This window comes from Haemaphysalis longicornis, unplaced genomic scaffold, assembly GCF_048455015.1.
Source record: "Haemaphysalis longicornis isolate Haplotype H1 unplaced genomic scaffold, Haemaphysalis longicornis Haplotype H1 scaffold_28, whole genome shotgun sequence".
Taxonomy (NCBI): domain Eukaryota; kingdom Metazoa; phylum Arthropoda; class Arachnida; order Ixodida; family Ixodidae; genus Haemaphysalis; species Haemaphysalis longicornis.
In genome coordinates, this window is record NW_027526329.1 from 2511928 (window position 1) to 2528120 (window position 16193).

The 16193-nt window shown below is 45.0% G+C and overlaps 1 protein-coding gene across 1 annotated transcript in view; it reads right to left on the reverse strand.

Moving 5' to 3' along the window:
* Nucleotides 1–316: 316 nt before the first annotated feature.
* Nucleotides 317–16193, reverse strand: part of LOC144172976 (uncharacterized) — a 30495-nt gene continuing 14618 nt past the window's right edge. The window contains exons 4-5 of the mRNA XM_077701563.1: nt 9453–9539; nt 317–519 (exon numbers count right to left, since the gene is read on the reverse strand). Of these exons, the coding sequence (XP_077557689.1) occupies nt 395–519; nt 9453–9539 (212 nt within the window). The 3' untranslated portion in view covers nt 317–394. The remainder of the gene's footprint in view (nt 520–9452; nt 9540–16193) is intronic.

Sequence of the window (16193 nt, forward strand, 5' to 3'; positions counted from 1 at the left end):
GCAATATACAACAGTCAATTGACGAGTGTCAACATATATTCAATATACTTTTTACGAACAACTGTCAATAGAACTCAAGAGTATGCAGAATAGCAACAAAGTTGGTAGGATGTCAACAGAGCGTCTACAGAATGTAAAGAAGCATTTTTGTATGGGGAGCTTTTCGTTAACACAAGGCATACACAATTATTGACGTGTTGAGAAAAACAGGCTGCTACATTTTCCTGTAGTTTATAGGAAACTGTATAGAACTGCGTTTTTCGTTACCACAAAACATACACAATAATGACGTCTTTCGAAAAACAAGTTGCTAGCTTTTATTCTATTATGTTGAGCGGCATAGAATTAGAAACAATGCACTCATGCCACATATTTCAAAAGTATCCTTCATTTTTCAGGCGTACTGACAGAGTTCTTGGCTGAAGTCTGGATATCCTTCGCCGCAGGTAGCACGAAACGCGTCCATGCACACCTTAGGTATGTTCTGCACAACTGACTTCGTAATCCATAGCATACACACTGCAAAAGAAAAAAAAATGAATTTAGTACCTTTCTGCGCGATTGACAATTGATCAGGGAGTATTCAATACAATTTCAGCTTTCGTATATGGGAGAAATGCCCGCACCTTTGATTAATTATAAATAATGTCAGGACTAAACGGGAGAAAGAGGTTTCTTACATAAACGTCGAAAAAGCCCCAAACCCATAAGCTTATGTATGTCACCTGCAAACAATGCCCGAATGCTGCGTGATATGAAAAACACACCTAAATAGTCACAAACTGTGCAGCCCTCTATCATCGCTAAGGTGCGTTAGAAATGAGCACACAGTCATTTGGAACCACGCCGTGCTGAATCGGAACGAAATACACAACGTCGGGCACCTCAATGTAACTCTCTTTGGCCCATTTGTACCGGTGCAGGATCTCTGTTTCAAACTTTCGGTAACTGTAGTACACGATAAGGCTCATGACTTCATAAATTGCGCCCTCAAATTGTCGTCAGGGACCGGGTTCCTGCGCCTAAACTAAATTACCCTGCTGTCTTAAAAAGCACAGGTTCCATAAACACACAAGAAACCTGGGTCGCTGAAGTAACCACCCAAATTTAAAGCGTGTAAGTAAACCACTTAATGACTCTTTGCGCATGTGTATCTGAATTACTTCATGTTTTAACCAGAAGACACTGAAAATGCCGTTCAACACACCACTTTGTTCTAAACCGTTGAGAATTAAGATGTGTGTGCGCGGAGGCAGCACGTTCTCTGTCATGGCCGCCATGTATCTGGTGTAAATAGATAGATTATCATCTTTAGTCATGGCACATCTCATTTTGCGTTGCTCCAAGGCAACACCTTTGGTGGAGTTTGCTGTTTCATCCCCATGCTGGCCCCAGCTTTGCATCACATCGGCATGGACGCGGCCCTCAAGGATAAGGAAGCTGCGCCGGGCAGCCACGCGCTGCCGAGACCGGAACTGGACGATCACCGCCGCCTCGTCGCCAAAGCCCAAGAGACGCCAATGAAGACTAGCCTAGGCGAGTGGCGCGAGACAAGCCGAAGATTTGCTCCTCAGCCCATAGAGTTTCTTGCTAATATATACCAGAGGGTAATCGTGCGCCACTGTCTAGGCGAGCCGCGCTTGAGCAAGCGTTCCGTCATGTACCGGACAGCCACGTTCGGCTTATCCTTGCCATTTTTCATGAAAAGGCTGGAACTTTGTAGCTACAAAAGCACAACAGTGTTGATACACCAGATTAATTAAATTTGTTTTGGTACTGTAAAAATTAGACCCCAGAACAATTATTTGCATGGGAAAATTAGAAATTTCGTGTAGCATGAACAAGAAAAAATATTTACCCTTTTTTTGCCGATTTTAGCTTCGGGACAAAAAAGAAGCCTCATGGCCAACTAAGCCAAGTAGGCGAGAACATCGGTAGCGGCAGTGTCGTTGCCCGCAACTGCCGCTAATGACAGCATCATATTTCCCTTCTCGTATGTATTCGTATGAAACTGTCTACCTGAGCCCTTTCGTCCGACGTGGTTCCAGAACCTTCAACGCTACATCGCTCACGAAAAGAACAATCTCGAATTAGTGATCCGAAGGGCATACAAGATGGCCATCGGAGTTGCCGAATCCACCAGCACGGAGAGGCTGTACACTCTGGGCACCCACAACACCCTCGACGAAATCGCCGAGGCACAGAAAATTGCCCAGCTGGAGAGGCTTGCTATGCCCCAGCCCGGTAGGAGAATCCTGGAGAAGCTGGGAATACGATATCACGAACAACAAGGAGCCAAGACGCCCGTCCCGGACGAGATAAGGAGCAAAATTCGCGTGGACGCTATCCCGCGTAACGTGCACCCCGAATACAATGAAGGCAGACGCAAGGCGATGGCCAAGGCGCTGGCGCGGACCTGCACGCCGGTGACACGGGTGCCCGTTAGGTGGATGCTGCCGAATATGCGAGAGAAAGACGTTTCGCCATGGTTGTTATCGATGCCGGGGGAGCGTCAGAGCGGAGGCCAGCAGGACGATCAGTACACCCGAAGAGGCCGAAGAGTTGGCCATCGCACTGGCAATCAAACACCCGTGCTACGGCACTGCCCTGAGCGATTGGCGGCAGGCAATCAGGAACTTTGCCCCAGGCAGGGTCTCTGCTGCTGCGACGATGGTTTAAAACGAGACACCGAGACACCTGGAAACGGCAAGAATAGAGTGGTTTCTGGCACACGCAGGTAAAGTGTAGGACACCAACGTAAACCGTAACGAAACCACACAAGCCACACGCAATAACTAACGGACCATGCCGGGTCGAGCGGTGGTCACTTGCGGTTCAGTACAAGAGACCGAATTACCAGCATTAACGAGATAACCAAGGCCTATCGGCTCGCCAGACGTGCGCTCCCGCCAACCTGTAAAGGGCTCAGCAGGGAGCAGGAAGTCATATATAGGCAGCTCCAAACACGAAGGGTCATGAGCCCGGCTTTCATGCTAATCAGCTAACTGTAAATCGCCTACGCGGTACTAACCAAGCTCAACCCTAACAGAATTTCTGCCACCTCAGATGTCGGTCTCCCTAAAGAACAAACAGCGTGGCGTAAAGGCTATTCAATAAAGAACCATTATCAAGCGATCAATCAGTTGATAGAGAAGTGCCCGCAGTATACTGAACCTCTCTATATATCCGTCATAGATTATAAGGATGCATTTGATTCGGTCGAAACCTCAGCAGTCATTCAGACATTAAAGAACGAGGGTGTAGAGGAGCTTTATGTAAGAATTCTCGAGAATATTTACTATGGGTCCACATGTACCACCATCCGCCGTAAGGAGAGCAGAAAAATGTGTATAAAAAACAGCGTCAGACACGGAGACACAATCTCTGCAATGTTATTCACAGCATGTTTACAAGAAGTATTCAGAGCGTTGGATTGGGAACAGGTGGGAGTAAGGGTTAATGGAGAATACCTCAGTAACCTCAGATTTGCTGATGATGTTGCCTTGCTAAGTAACTCGGGGGACGAATTGAAAAGCATGCTTTCCGCACTCGACGAACAGAGTAGAACCGTGGGCCTGAAAATTAATACGCAGAAAACCAAAGTAATGATCAATAATCTCGGGACAGCACAGCGGTTTGAGATAGGTGGCGAGGCATTGGAAGTGGTAAGCGAATATGTCTACTTATGCCAAGTTGTGTCCCACAATCGCATACATGAGGCAGATATAATTAGAAGGATCAGAATGGGGTGGGGTGCCTATGGCAGACATTCTCAGATAAGAATAGCAGACTACCATTGTCGCTGAAGAAGAAAGTGTATGACAGCAGCATCTTACCGGCACTCACCTACGGGGCAGAAACTTGGAGGCTCACTAAAAGGGTTCAACTTAAATTGATAACGACTCAGCGGGCAATGGAGCGGAAAATGATAGGTGTAACATTAAGGGACAAGAAGAGATCGGAGTGGGTCAGGGAGCAAACTAATGTTAAAGACATATTAGTAGAAATTAAGAAGAAGAAATGGACGTGGGCAGGGCATGTAATGCGAAGGCAAGATAACCGCTGTCCATAAAGGGTAATAGAGTGGATCCCTAGAGAATGCAAGCGTCGAAGGGGGTGCCAGAAAGTTAGATGGGCAGATGAGATCAAAGAGTTTGCAGGGATAAATTATTCGCAGTTAGCACAGGAGCAGGTTATTGGAGAATAATGGGAGAGGCCTTTGCCCTGCAGTGGGCGTTGAGAGGCCGGTGATGAAGGACGTGTTAGTAGAAATTAAAAAGAAGAAACGGAGCGTGGATGTGTTAGTAGAAATTAAAAAGAAGAAACGCAGCGTGTGCCCTTGTTGCCCTGATAAACTGCATTTGAGGTAATGTCTCCTACCTTCTCATTGGCTCTTCGGCCATCGAGGAAGTCTGAAATCATTTAGGGCGATTTAGTTATTTTAGTATGGCTCGGTGGCTGACAACGTCTAACGCCCCTTCAAAATGTAGGGAAAAGATGGCGGTCTTGGTATTCCGCCGATTCTGAGCATCACCACTTCCAGAATAATAAAAAGGATGTTCTGAAGAAGGAAACAGAAAAGTTGAAGAAAGATGTCCTGCGTGATGGGTGATTTCGAAATGCCCACAAGGAATGTGTGAACATGTTCTGTTCACTGTTGTGCTGTACCCGTTTATAGATGATGCGCTCCACAAGGATGAGTCGCTTGTGTATGAGGTCCTTCATAATCGAATTTGAATGAGGTTTCTTCCTGTGTTCGTCTAAATTCAAGCCGAATCTCTTCCAGATATGCACTAACACGCCTAAACAAGAGCCATTCTGCAATACGTCTTTTATTTCATGGTACCGTCAACGTCCTTCCTTTCTACGTCTAACGCCTCTAGTCAAGGAGCTTTTGGATTGATCAGTGCTGTGTCGTTTATTTTCTTTCCTTGTGTTTGTCTATATGGACTGTGGCGCCCATTCGATGTTGTAGTAGCTATCGCAGGCTTCGCGTGCGTGATAAAGGCTATATGCTCGCTGTGCTGGTAAATCCTTGAGGCTTAAGAATAAGGCACACCTCTGCCATCTTCCATCCTTTAAGTTTGCCCGACCTCCGTAGTGTGTTGAGGTTACCGCTAAGGTCGATAATGAAATCATCATCCATGTTCCCCAGAACCTTGTTTGTTAGGTCGTTCACCACTGAGGCACTGTTGCTTCTGATGTATTTCAGTGCCGCTTTTACTACATTAATTTTAATGTCTTCATCCAGGCTTTGATGTGCTTATCCAAAGAACGATGGTAATGCTGTTTTGCTATGAACAGGGAGATATTTTTAGAGGACGTACTACATAAAGGGCAGTGGGATCTCTTGAGTGAGAGTGGATTTTTTTTTGCTGGTATCATTTCTTTAGGTCTTGATTTGTGAAGGGTGTGTGAGGCTTCTTAGCAGTGTCTAGGTCTTTGGTATACTGAAGTGGCCGCGGGTACAGTCGCAAAGGGCTAGCCAGATTTCCTTGCAGAGATTATTCTGGTAGAAGGGCTATGTTATTTCACAAACGGCGATTGCGGCACTGTTATTTTTTGACTTTGATGAGGCTTATTGTCGCTTCCCATAGGTCGAGGAGTCCTTGATATAAACAGAGGCTAGTAGTAATTGTATGTATTTTTTGGCCACGCAATCGATATCCTCGCGAAATTCGATGGCCTATTTCTCTAGAGGGATGGATGACATGTGGTTGCAGTGTCAAGTCAATCTTGCTTTTTTCGCTCGCGAACGTTGGTATAGAATACTTTTCTCCAAATTTTACCGTGCCTAGGATGAATTGGTTGCTTCTCGGGTTCTCTCTTCTGTGAGACCACATCGTTGTGAAGTTCCCTGTAGGGTTGGTAAGATCAGGTAACTTGTCTTGGTGAGATCAGGGAACTTGCCAGGGAAGAAACGGTTCTCGATGGTACGTAATGCCATGTAAGCCACGCCATGAATCATCTGGGCCCTAGTTAAGTCATGTTTAACTAATTTTATCCCAATTCCTGTATACCTATCTAGATATTTACATTGATTAAACTGAGCTGAACTGAACTATTGGCATGGGTGTGTATGGGTTTGTCGGCAGGGTGATAGTTTCTGGTTCAAAAATAGATTGCAAAGCAATTACTACCTTGTTCATGTAGCTGTATCCAGGCCACCGTGTTCCACATTGAAATCTTCCATGATGCGGAGGGGTTAGGAAATAAAGTCCCATTTTTTGCTTGATGATGTAAGAGAGGTTGGCACTTTGTCTCGGTCAAGGTAATATTTTTTTTATAATTGTAGGCTGCACGTCACTTTAACGTTCCTCGAGATCATTTGCGTAGGCATTCCGATTTGGCCCGACTGGTGGAGTGGATGCTGGATAGATATGATTTCTTTGCTTGTTAGCGTGGCGATAGAACTGGCGGGTCCGATTTGATATGTCATAAACCCGAGTAGTTGATTTCCTGAAGGGTAATGATATAGGGTAACGCCTAAACCGAGGCAACTTATTGAGCCAATGAGCTGTCCTCTTTCTTGTTTCACCCCCCCCCCCGTTCCATCACCTAATGATGAGATATGGCCCCTGCGAAGGTGTGCGCCCATTGTCGGGAGTTGCAATATTGAGAGGTGGAATCTTCTTTTCGCTATGTTGGCCTGTTGTAGGGCTCCACGTCTTGGCGGGGAGTCACAAGCACTTTCTGTATTTCCTGGGACTTCTTATTTGTCGAATCCTTCCGCAAAATCCTTTAACATTAGAGTCACTTGCTTTACGATTTAGGGGTTTTGCGTAGTATCGTGTGGCACCGGAAACTTTATCGGGCTGGCACAAGGGTAAGCTGTTTCTGAAATCGGTTTTGGCGAGGATTTTGGTGCGGGGTGTTAGGATTTCCTGCGTTTCTCTGTCCTGGAGTCTGCCCCTTGCGTTATATCTTCCTTTAGCCCAAACAGGTTAATATGGTATTTGTGTTCCTGATGTTCTCTGATCTGAGCAAGAGAAGGCGCGTTCAGTCGTTTAAGCTACGTTAGAAATTTATGCATGAGGACATTTAGGGAAGCAGTCAATTATGAGCACGTGGACAGATCATATGAGCCTAACTCACCTGTACCGCTGTGGCATCTTCTGTGGCTCTTCACTTGGGGCTGGGTGTTCTCTTACGGGAGCTGTATTTTGGTCATGTCTCGTTTCTGTCTCTGGAAAACCCCTCAAGTCTGGAGCGAGATGTTGACACCCAGCTTGTGCAGTGACACTGGCTGGCTTGGTGTTGCTTTTTCTTTGGTTTGAATGGTGGAAAAAAACTATTGAAGAAACCATTGCGAGGATTCCCCGCCTGCCCTGACGTGCTCCCCTCTCTCCAGAGTGCACACTTCGACTTGTACTTCTATTGAGCGCCCTGTTGTAACTCCTGGCTGAAACGCTTGCTCTGGGCGTCCGTAAAAGGCGTATAAAACCCGTCCGTCTCCTTGTAGAGGTAGAACCTTGTTTAAAATCATCCAATGTGCACAAAGGAAGGGGCTTTCATTGAGGCAAACGTTATTAACAGGGTTCCTTACTTCCAAAGTCTTCGGTACGTTGGAGGCTCGCAGTTGGTAGGAGAAAGGAAATCCATTGTTTGACCAGGTTTCACGACGATAATGACGTTCTAAGTGACCTTTTTGCAGGAGTAGTCGGGGGAGATTCCTACGTGTTAACCAGGTAAATAGGTTCCTCTACTTGATTTATTCTGTTTTGTAAAGTGCTATGGCGCCCGTTTTTATGAAACGGCTCAGAACTGATATGTTATCAGCTTCATTGACTCAACTCTTCAGGTGCACTTCTCTCCACACGTGCTTTGCTTTAAACGAAATGCAGTTTGCAAAAGTGTACGGGCTCATTTGACTGAGGGCTGGATTGTTACGCGCGAACATTCCGATCTGTTAATCGTTCTCTACAAGAGGGTGGTTTCCGCTTGGAAAGTAGCTGAGTACGTGGTTGCCTTAATTGCTGGTTAGAGTGGGATTTCGCCTAACGGAGGCGCTGTGAGGTGGTGATGCTTTCGTTGTGCTTCTCTGGTGCAGCGGTTTCTTCGTCGTCTTCTCTGGAGCGCAAAGTTCCCGCGAAGATTTATGGTATGTGTCGTCGTCTGCACCTTCAACAAAGGGCGTTGAGTCAGGCAAAACGGTCAACGAATCCCCAGGGGACCTGACGAGCAGCGACAAGGAATACGTAGGTCAAGATCAGCTCCCGCGGTGTCCAAGAGCCTTAAAATTTGCAAAGGCCATCAACTCTTTAATACTCCACTTACGGTCCCATGTTCAATATTCGCGCGATCGGGCTTACTCAAGGAGCAGGATTGTAACGATTCGTATATCTCTTAGAATATTCAAGATTGTTTGCAGTGTCAATAATGGCTGACCCGCGTCATATTTCTTCAACTTCTTCTTTCCTCCGTATTATTAAACGTCGACTGTATCATCGACTCCATTGCGTTCGCGCCTTGAACTAACAAACGTATGTAAGAGGCATATACTAAGCCCTGCAGAAAGAATTTCACCCTCAAAATTACCAGGGCACAAAACACGTTTACGTAATAGAGAATATTTGTGCTTGGAAAGTTGAAGAAAAAGAGACAAAGTTGGCGGTAGGAAGAGGCCCAACCAACCACTAAAGATATGTTGAAGTAATGTCAGCATGCTAAGCGCTACTTGGCAAAGCGAGTTTACAATGCGAGCGTTATCTTGTGCTCGCAAGGGAGATTGGAAAGGTGTCTCAGGCATAGTAATATTGACAAGAAAATGGTGCAATCGCAACAGGATTAGCACGGTCGCGAGTGCGGTGGCGAGTTAAGCGTCTATTTCAATGCCGCGAAACCAATTGAAGTACGCCTCAGAAAAAAAGCAAGGGATAACAACTTTGCCGCACGCGATCGAACATCCATCCAATTGTTACGGCTGATTCACCAGCAGGGGACACTACCACACCCGTTGCGACGCGATTAGCCAACGGCTTGTATATCTCTCAGAGAACAAAGATACTGTCGCGACGCAAGATGTCGTAGTTTTAAAATACCTACCTATGAACACACAGCATCACACAGCCTAAAAAAAAGGAGATTTTCGGAATTCGTGAAAGTACACAGCATGAAGTTTCCAGCATTTATTCGCAATTACACTGCTGGGAATTCAAAATACCTGCAGCAACATTAGCCTGGCAAAGTTCAAAATTGCAACAAAATTTCAGGTTTTTTTTACCTTCGTAAGTATAAAAAAACTAACGATTCTTGAGTTTTTTCTAGTCTCCTGATGTCGTAAAGCCGGCCCCCCATTCCGTCTTTTTACACCATCCCCGTGAAAATTTTTCGGTATGCGACTCCATTTACATTTTTTTCAGATCCTAAACTAAGCAATTTTATAGAGATTTCCGGCCATCAGCGACTGTTAGTAAATATTCTTTACCACGTATGAAGGAAAGTTTGCTTACGGGTGTCCTGATAGTACGGAAGTACTCCGACAAGGCACGTCCTATAGTCGCTGTAGCTTACATGCCCAGTGTAGTTATGGCAGCTGTCTGAAAAAATGAAATAAGTCGTTTTATTTATTTCAAAGAAACCCTAAAATAAGACATGTATTATCGGCGTTCAACTTACAATATGTACTTACGCTGATATAACATACCATCCAATCGGTGGCGTTAGCTTACTGGCAAATTATTGCTCGTATTCGGAGGCTCGCAACGCATGCAGGCAACAATGAGAGTGCACCGTTACTGGTTACGGAGGGCTCCGCGAGATGGCGGTACTTGTCCGTGCTAAGCGCATGCTCTGTATTGGACGTTCCAACTCTACCCTCGAACGCAAAGTAAAGCCTCGAGTCCAATGTCAGTGCGATTAATAACATCTCTGTTGGCACCACCTTTGAGAATCGGGTTGAATCGGAGAACACGATGCACGCCACTATTTTTGTTTTCTTCGGCCTGCGGGCGCAGTTGCACACGCTGAGCCATGTTTGTAGCGCAGCGGCAATGTCTATGGCCATTTCCCGTGTTGCCAAGCGAAGAAATTTACAGGTAAAGGTTTCAATGAATACTGCCTATAGGTTTTAATATTATGGCAGCGCACCAAATATCTGGCGGTTGTGCGTGCAAAGGAAACCGCTAAACGTCCGAAAAAAATAACATGGTTTCTGTGCTTCCTTTCCAGCAATACGGAGCGACCGTCAACAAAGTGGTCGCTGAGTGGGCGAAATATGCCTGGTTAAATCAAGGTTGGGAACAACAACCGGGATAGCAATAAAGAATTGTGGTTCCTAATGTCAGACTTAACGCATTTCAAAGTGGCAATCACAATATCCTACAGCGCTGTGGTTTCGAAGAACCAACTATACTGTAAAGTGCGTGATCCTACATTGCTGCTGCATATGTTATTACCAAATCATCTTTCGTTCACTGTACACAGTCAAATAAATTTGCAGTAATCGAATCTCCGGCCGTAAATCGCGAATGCACTCTGTCCTTATGATGCCTCGATTAATTTAGGCGAAACGGCAGCCAAAAACGTCTTACCACAGTAGAACCTTTGGAGGGCTCCCATTACTTATCGCGTTCGCTTTTACGTGGGTGCAGGCAATATGCATCAATGCGTCAATGCGGCCGCGGATCGTGGGTGTCACCCTCTGACTTTACCTGATGTTCATCGTCACTAACAACTCATTCACTACAGTTAAACCTGGATGAAACGATATTCGTTATATCCAAGTTTTCGTTACATGCAGGCTTCTAGTTAAGGCTCGCGGTAATGAAGCAGAAACGAAGCAAAAGCACTAGAAAGTAGTGAAGGTAATTTCACCCTTCGTGGGTGAAACCCTTCATGGCTGATTTTACAGCGATAAACTACGTGTGTTGCGTCTGGGAAGCTTTTGGTCGAGCTTTGGCACTACACGGCGCCTCAGAAAACCACGGTCACTTACCAACGTATTAAGAAACGTAACTTAAGTATCACTTTTTCTTTTTGATACTTTGGGGCGCCTTGACGCGTTACAAGAAAAAATCATGCCGAAAGGGTTCTTTTATGCGTACTTGATGATCGTTACCGCACTTAAGAGGGTGACGAGCTGGGATTTCAAACAAGGCGGAAACATACGGGCATCAGGGGGAACGAGCTTGCGGATCATTTAGCTAATCTGGCTGTTGCAGCTGCCATTCAATTCGGCGTACCTCATCTGGCTCTTTTTGCATCTTCAAGATTACGACGTTATTGGCAATTAGACGCTACTCGTTCAAACGCACTATCAACATTTAAATTTTGGGTGGAATATTCATTTTAGTGGTTCTCGGCAATGCGAAGCAACCTTCACCGAGCTGCGCTGCAGGATTCCAAGACCAAATTACTATCTGTTTAGAACAGGGCTTTCACCTACGGAACTATATATGCGCTGCCATGTCTCGGAAACCATCGAACATTTATTTTCTCGCTGGTCGGCGCTTCTCGGATGCTAGAAAGCTGTTTTTTGAAAGACCCGCTTCAGCGTTTGGGGTTGACATTATCGGTTGCACTTATATTATCTCTTACCGCCATAAATTTGGGGTATGCAAAAAGGGATATATTTTTAGTATTCAAGGTTTTCTTTCTGCTTCAGGTCGCCTTAAGTACTGAAGGGTAAGAAATAATCGGTAATTCGGGCTTTAATCATAACGAAGTTTCATTTTACGGCCTTGTTCTTTCGGGTCATGAAGTAGTATTTTGTGATCCTCGCGAATTTCAGCAATTGAATTAGCCCTGGCGAATCCCCGCGTGTGGGTACATGCCAAAAACTTCGAGGATACCGTGATTATTATCATCATCATTCCACTTTCTCTCCAGAGAAGACAGTATTTAAAACTGAGCACTTTTCTTGAAACGATAGAGCTTTTCGTTTTCTACCAGAAGCATACATCACCGAAGAACCAATACCACGGATAGAAGTGAAGATGCGCGACAGCAAGCCGAAAGGATGGCCTAACACCGCAAAATTACGTTAACTGGAGCCTAAGCCGCACTCACACGTGAGAACGCACGGTAGTTTGTGGTGTGGGCGAAAAGAAAAAGTGAAGGGCAGTTATTCTTGCTAGCAAGTATGGTGTCACACTACACAACCAGAACCACGACTGCTTCGTTATCCGCAGCATGATTCTAACCCCTCCGTTAATTATCGTCGTCATCATCATCATCATCACTATCTTCATGAATTTTGTGTTTAGTCGATTCGAGAAGTATTCATTATTGCTCACTCGTTACGGCACTGCTAGTATTCGCTAAATTAGTCAGGTTCACCTTGCCCCCCTCCCCGATTTCTGAGCAGAAGTGTGCAAAATAACAATGACTGATCATCCCGCGAACTTTGTTACATCAAGGCTAACCGCAGTGACGTTCTGTTACATAGAGGTCGCAAACAAGTCGGCTTCAATGGGGGTGGCAACGGGGAGTTGAAAAACTTCGCTATATCCAAGAATTCGTCATATAGAGGTTAGTGCAATTCCGGTTCAAGTGTAGTGGTTTCTGCAATCATCTCGTAATTCATTGCCTCGATACCAAGAAATAAGGCTTAGGTTGTAATTATTTGCAACTTATTGCTGACAAAGATAGTTTTTTTTCTCTGGCAGTTGGCTGCTGGAACCACACAATTTGTCACCACCAGCACTTGCCGCAAAAGGTGTGCTCTGAAGTTGGGAGCTATGGCTTGGTTTATGCCATACAGCCATACTGATAACAAGCTGTAAACTTTTCTTTTTGCCCATATTGTGTGTCGCTAATGTATTGATTGATTGATTGTAGGGTTTAACGCGCCGACGCAACGCAGGCGATGAGGCGCGCCGTAGTGGAGGGCTCCGGATTAATTTCGACCACCTGGGGATCTTTAACGTGCGCCGAAATCTCGTACACACGGGCGTTTTTGCTTTTCGCCTCCATCAGAAAAGCGACCGCCGCGGCCGGGAATCGAACCCGCGACCTCGTGCTCAGCAGCGCGTGTCGCTAATGTAGTAGTAGTATTTGGCCTTCATTCTCGCAATGACACTGATTTCCAAAGTGCGCCAAAAAATATTGATTGGTCATTCAATGAGAAAAATTTTACAGACTTTTTATGGTGTGCTTATGGTACAGTTAAAATAGTTAAGTGTGCGCAAAAGATCCTTATTCTAAAACAAAAAGGTGGCCAAATGAGGTGATAAAAAACGCATTGCACAAGAATAACTAGAAAAAAAAACAAAGCTCAAACAGATCCACGGGCAAGACTAACATGGAGCTGCTTCCACCCCGAGTCCCTTAAAAGTTTCTTCATTCCTGAGGGCGTGTGATTTCACCAGTGCTAGGAGATGCGACCAAGAACCCAGTGTAGAAGTACGCTAAGAGAGGCTTCCACTAGAACCTGTGTTATTCCGCCCACGTCTCATTCTTGCTCTGTGTATTCGGGTAAATCAGTGAGGGATGCAATAAAATTCGAAAACTAGATGGATCATCACAAAGGCGTCGTCGTCTTGGTCCAACTCCCTACATTCAATTAAAATATGCCTTGCAGAAACTCGTTCACTACACTGCTTGCATAGTATTAGTCTTGCACCATTAAATGTGCGAGTGCGTTGCTAATGTGTGGGTTATTCTATGTCTGCTAATGAATACCTCAAAGAATCTGCTTTATTTTTCAGGGTCATGTTTGCCTATGACTGGTTTTAGCATGACTAGTATCTTTTGTATTTGTGTTTCCCACGTTCGCTGCCAGAATTTTCGTAATTTCAACTGTATAAGAGATTTTGGGTTTTGTTAACTGATGCTTGGTACATGTGTGCTTGTGCGGTGTTCCTTCCGCAGCAAATTCTGCCTGAAATTCCGCGGTGTCTAGGAACTCTGCAATAAGTTATTTTTTAGTTGTGGGATGTATGCAGACATCATAGCTAGAAACAGAATATCTAGGACACGTTTCAGTATTGTTTCTGGAATGCAGTGTTATTAAGGCGTTCAGTAAATGGTCAGCGATAGAGAAAATGTTGATTAGATTTGTGAACACGCGTTGTTGCTAATATGTACTTAATTCGATAGGAATGACGTCTGGAGATGCATTGCCATATTTTCTTGGTATGCAGTTGGATGAATAGCCACGGGCGCATTGTGGCTTGCTCAGAGCTATGTGCTGGTATGGCGATCGTGTCGCCCAGCAGCAAGAGTTGAGCAAAAGCGTTTTGACTCAGAATGTGGGATGCTTATGGGGGATGTTTATGCTCGCTTCCGGTGGTGGTCCTCTCTGCCAAAGGCTCAGGGTGCCTTATGTAGGGATGATCAGCTTTGATGTCTATGAATCATCCTAAAGATTTATGAAGGCTGAGTTTTTTTACTTGAGCACAAAGCGCAAAAGACGGGTGTGATAGAGAAGGGGCAGACGCAGTGGAACTACCACCTGAATAAATTATAGAACTGTGCTACATTTTATGCTGAAAGAGCAACAACTACGCGCAGCGTGCTGAGCAAATTCGGAGCCAGGTTATGCTGCCTTCAAGAAACACCGTTATTGATTTGCGGCGGTGGTTGTGGTTTGCGACGGGAAAAGGAAAGGAAATTGACTGGGGATATTTTCAGCTCGGCAGGGAGTTCACCTGCATACAACCCAGTGCAGGAGAAGGGAAGTAGAGGGGGAGTGATAGGATAAAGTAGAGGGCAATGGATCAACGAAGGTGGGCAGCTAAGGTTTTTAGGTACCTATACTTGAAAAGCGTGGACACGCAGTGGTTAAGAAAGACTAGAAGGCTAACGATGAAATACGGAAAGAACAGTGGGGAATCCAAAACAGCCAAGGTAACCAAAAAAGAGGCAAGGCAGATTGAAACGAATAAATGGAGGGAAAAAATGGAAGCCAAAACGTCGTTAGAGATGTACAGGGCTGAGAAGATGAACATCAGAAAGAAAAATTTCTACGATAATTCCCAGGGCAGTGCTTTGCTTTTTGAGGCTAGAGCAGGTTGCCTGCGAACTAAGAGTTTTGTGGGGAAGTATTCACAAAATGATGGGGTATGCGTGGTCTGCGGAAAAGAAACAGAAACTATGCGGCACATCGTGCTAGAATGTGAGGGTATCCATCCAAATCTACATGAAGGGAATATTGGGCTGTCAGAAGCCCTAGGATTTAAAGGTATCACAGAGGAAGTTAACTTCAAGGCTGTCGAGGGGACGAAAAGAAGATTAGAATGCTGGTGGACGAAAAGCAGAGAGGGGAATATTGCCTAGGACAGTTACCACTTGTAACAGAAAAAAAAGTATTTTGTGCCTAATAAGCTTTTTGTGCCTGCCCTAAGCAGCGCTAGTATTGAACCAAAAGTGTAAAACATAGGTATATTAGTCTTTTTTGGTAAGATGACATGTCATCACCCTGATACAAAGGGGAAACCAATAGAAATCATCATCATCATCATCAGAGAGAGAGATAGAGAGAGAGAGAGAGAGAGAGAGCTGTCAGTCCTAGAAAGCTGTTGCTAACGCCAGTGACAGGGATGCGACACAATTATCACAGAGCCTTGATATTGCCTTTGCCTCCTTAATTCTATATATCAGCGGTGTCCTGCCAGATGAGTTATTAGTCCATTTATTAAAAATATGTACAGCCGCATCTTACACAATGTATGGCCAACACAGTACCAGCCTCACTTATTCGTTCGTTCATTAAAATGATATTTCCAGCAGCATGTCAGAAAACGTATGATTAACAAACCGCGAGTGTCACTGGTAACGCTGTTCTGCCCACATAATTGGCCTCCACGGAATGGCAATGTTGTGGGCATGTTGCCTTCTGTTCGAGCTTTGTTGTTTCGCCAAGCCGCATACTACTATGGATCGCAAACATTTTAAGACGGCTATGATTATGCGCTTCTTTAGTCAGGCGTCATTTCTGTGGGCGCCCTTCTATAGACATAGAGAGCGACGTAGATCCTAAAACGTCGTGGATTCGACAGGGGCAATTGCAAGGCATTCGTGCTAGGTGGAAGAGCTCTGCAAGGTTATACAGCGCATCTGGTCATATACACAATTTATTTGATTTGGCATATCAAAGCTAAAATACCTGCTAAGAAAAATATTGGAGAAGCAACATGCCGGCTCAGGAAGTGAGCGAATGGAGAAAATACAAAAGGTTGCTTCGTGAATGTACACGTCACAAACCGCCGCAGTTCTGGCTTGGATGTGCTGAGTCATTCAGGATGCATCTT